The sequence below is a fragment of the Mandrillus leucophaeus genome, unplaced genomic scaffold, assembly GCF_000951045.1.
Source record: "Mandrillus leucophaeus isolate KB7577 unplaced genomic scaffold, Mleu.le_1.0 Scaffold74, whole genome shotgun sequence".
NCBI classification, from domain to species: domain Eukaryota; kingdom Metazoa; phylum Chordata; class Mammalia; order Primates; family Cercopithecidae; genus Mandrillus; species Mandrillus leucophaeus.
The window spans coordinates 1,954,915-1,956,900 of NW_012108030.1; the positions used below are offsets into that span (position 1 = coordinate 1,954,915).

Sequence of the window (1,986 nt, forward strand, 5' to 3'; positions counted from 1 at the left end):
ATCGTGCCACCGCACTCCAGCCTGGGCAATAGAGCGAGACTCCATCTCAAAAAAAAAAAAAAAAAAGTGAAAAAAAATAGTAGAGTAAGGTAAGAGATCGCGCCATTCCACTCCAGACTGGGCGACAGAGCGAGATTCCGTCTCAAAAACCAAACCAAACCAAACAACACCTAGAGATGAATTGGGGAATCATGAGGCTCTCTGGGGCTAAGGCAATCCAGGCAGAGCGAACCACTTCTGCAAAGGTCCTGAGGTCGGGCTGAGTCTGGTGCGTTTGTAGAACAGGGAGGAGGCCCGTGTAGCAGGGGCTGAGTGAGCACTGGACATGAGGGCAGAGGGGAACAGGGTCCCAATCCTGCAGGGTCTGGGGAGTCATGGTGAGGACTTGAACCTTTGCCCTGAGTGAGGTGGGTGCATGGCCAAGGCTCTGAACAGAGGAAGGACATGAGCTGACTTCGGTTTTAACAGAAATCCTCTGGCTGCTGTGAAGGGACTAGATTGAAGGGGATGAGTTGGGAAGCCCAGGGACCAAAGAGGAGAGGTGACAGCTATTGCTATCCAGATAGGAAATGATAGTGGCTGGCCCAGGGTGGTGACTCTGGAGGGGTGAGAAGGGACTGGATTCCGGATATGTTTTGAAACAACAGGATTTGCTGGTGGATTGGATGTGGGTGACGTGAGGAAGAAAGCTACTAAGGGTGGCTGCAGGGTTTTCAGTCTTAGCGCCTGAAAGGACAGAGCTGTTGTTTGCTGCGGTGGTAGGGGGAGACGGTGGGCTGGGCGGAGTCTGTTGGGGAGGAGATGAGGAGATTGGGTTGGAGAGTTTCGAGTCGGAGATGCCTGTGAGACAACGAGCTGGGTGTGGGTATCTGAATAGAGGAGCCTGGAGCTCGGGGCTGAGGATGGGGCCCCAAGCATAAACGTGGGCGTCCACAGCAGAGAGGCAATGAATGAAGCTGGTCACTGGTTGAGAGGGAGTAGTCAGAGGCGAGAAGAGGGTCAAAGGCGGAGCCTTGGCAGTGAAGTAAGCAAAGACTTAACTCCTGCACACCTCCTGGAGTTGTTTTTCCCTGACTGGATCCAGCTTTTCCCCAACTCCTGGCGTTCAAAGTCCACCAGTGTGAGTCTTGCACTCCCACTGAGTGTGGGGTCCACCTGGCTCTCATCGTTTACCTGATTGTTTTTTCTATAAATCCGCTCCCTTTTAAACTTTAGCCTCATCATAAGTGGTTCTCTCTGTAGAATCACAGCTTTGACGTGCTGGTTGCACTTCTTTGCTGCATATAAGTGAAAAGAAACACGCATCTATGCATAAACACGAGGGACTATCCCTTCCCAGCTCCAGCCGCTTTTGCTGGCCCCAAACCATTCACTGAGCCTTTGAACGGAATTAGAAAACGGCGCCCCCTCCTGGCATGGGGAGGAAGTTCCGCCGAATTTCAGTTTCCTCACCTTGCGGTTTGCAGTTGCGCGGTGCACAACCTGTACCTCTGTATGCGGCAGATTTGGGTTTACCCCAAATAGGGAAGAGCTGGGCGAGTCCACGTGAAGTTCCTGGCATATATGGGGTGCCATTCTTGTTATTAGTATTGTTGCGGTTCTGTGGGATAGTGGAGCAGGGAGTCCCTCTCCACCAGGGTCCCCCTCCCTGATCCTCTGTATCTCCCCAGGGGCGGCAGAAGATGACAGACCTTACCTAGCACCCCCAGCCATGAAATTCAGCCGCAGCCTGTCTGTGCCTGGTTCGGAGGACATTCCCCCGCCACCCACCACGTCCCCGCCGGAACCCCCCTATAGCACACCTCCAGCCCCCTCCTCCTCAGGGCGCCTCACCCCCTCCCCTCGGGGAGGGCCCTTCAACCCCGGCTCTGGGGGCCCCCTCCCCGCCTCCTCCCCTGCATCCTTTGACGGGCCCTCCCTTCCCGATACCCGCGTGGGGAGCCGCGAGAAGAGCCTGTACCACAGCGGGCCCCTGCCCCCTGCCCA

The 1,986-nt window shown here is 55.4% G+C and overlaps 1 protein-coding gene across 1 annotated transcript in view; it reads left to right on the plus strand.

Moving 5' to 3' along the window:
• SHANK1 (SH3 and multiple ankyrin repeat domains 1) overlaps positions 1-1,986 on the plus strand; it is a 56,676-nt gene that overhangs the window by 44,294 nt on the left and 10,396 nt on the right. Inside the window, exon 22 of the mRNA XM_011966056.1 lies at positions 1,671-1,981. Within this exon, the coding sequence (XP_011821446.1) occupies positions 1,671-1,981 (311 nt within the window). The remainder of the gene's footprint in view (positions 1-1,670; positions 1,982-1,986) is intronic.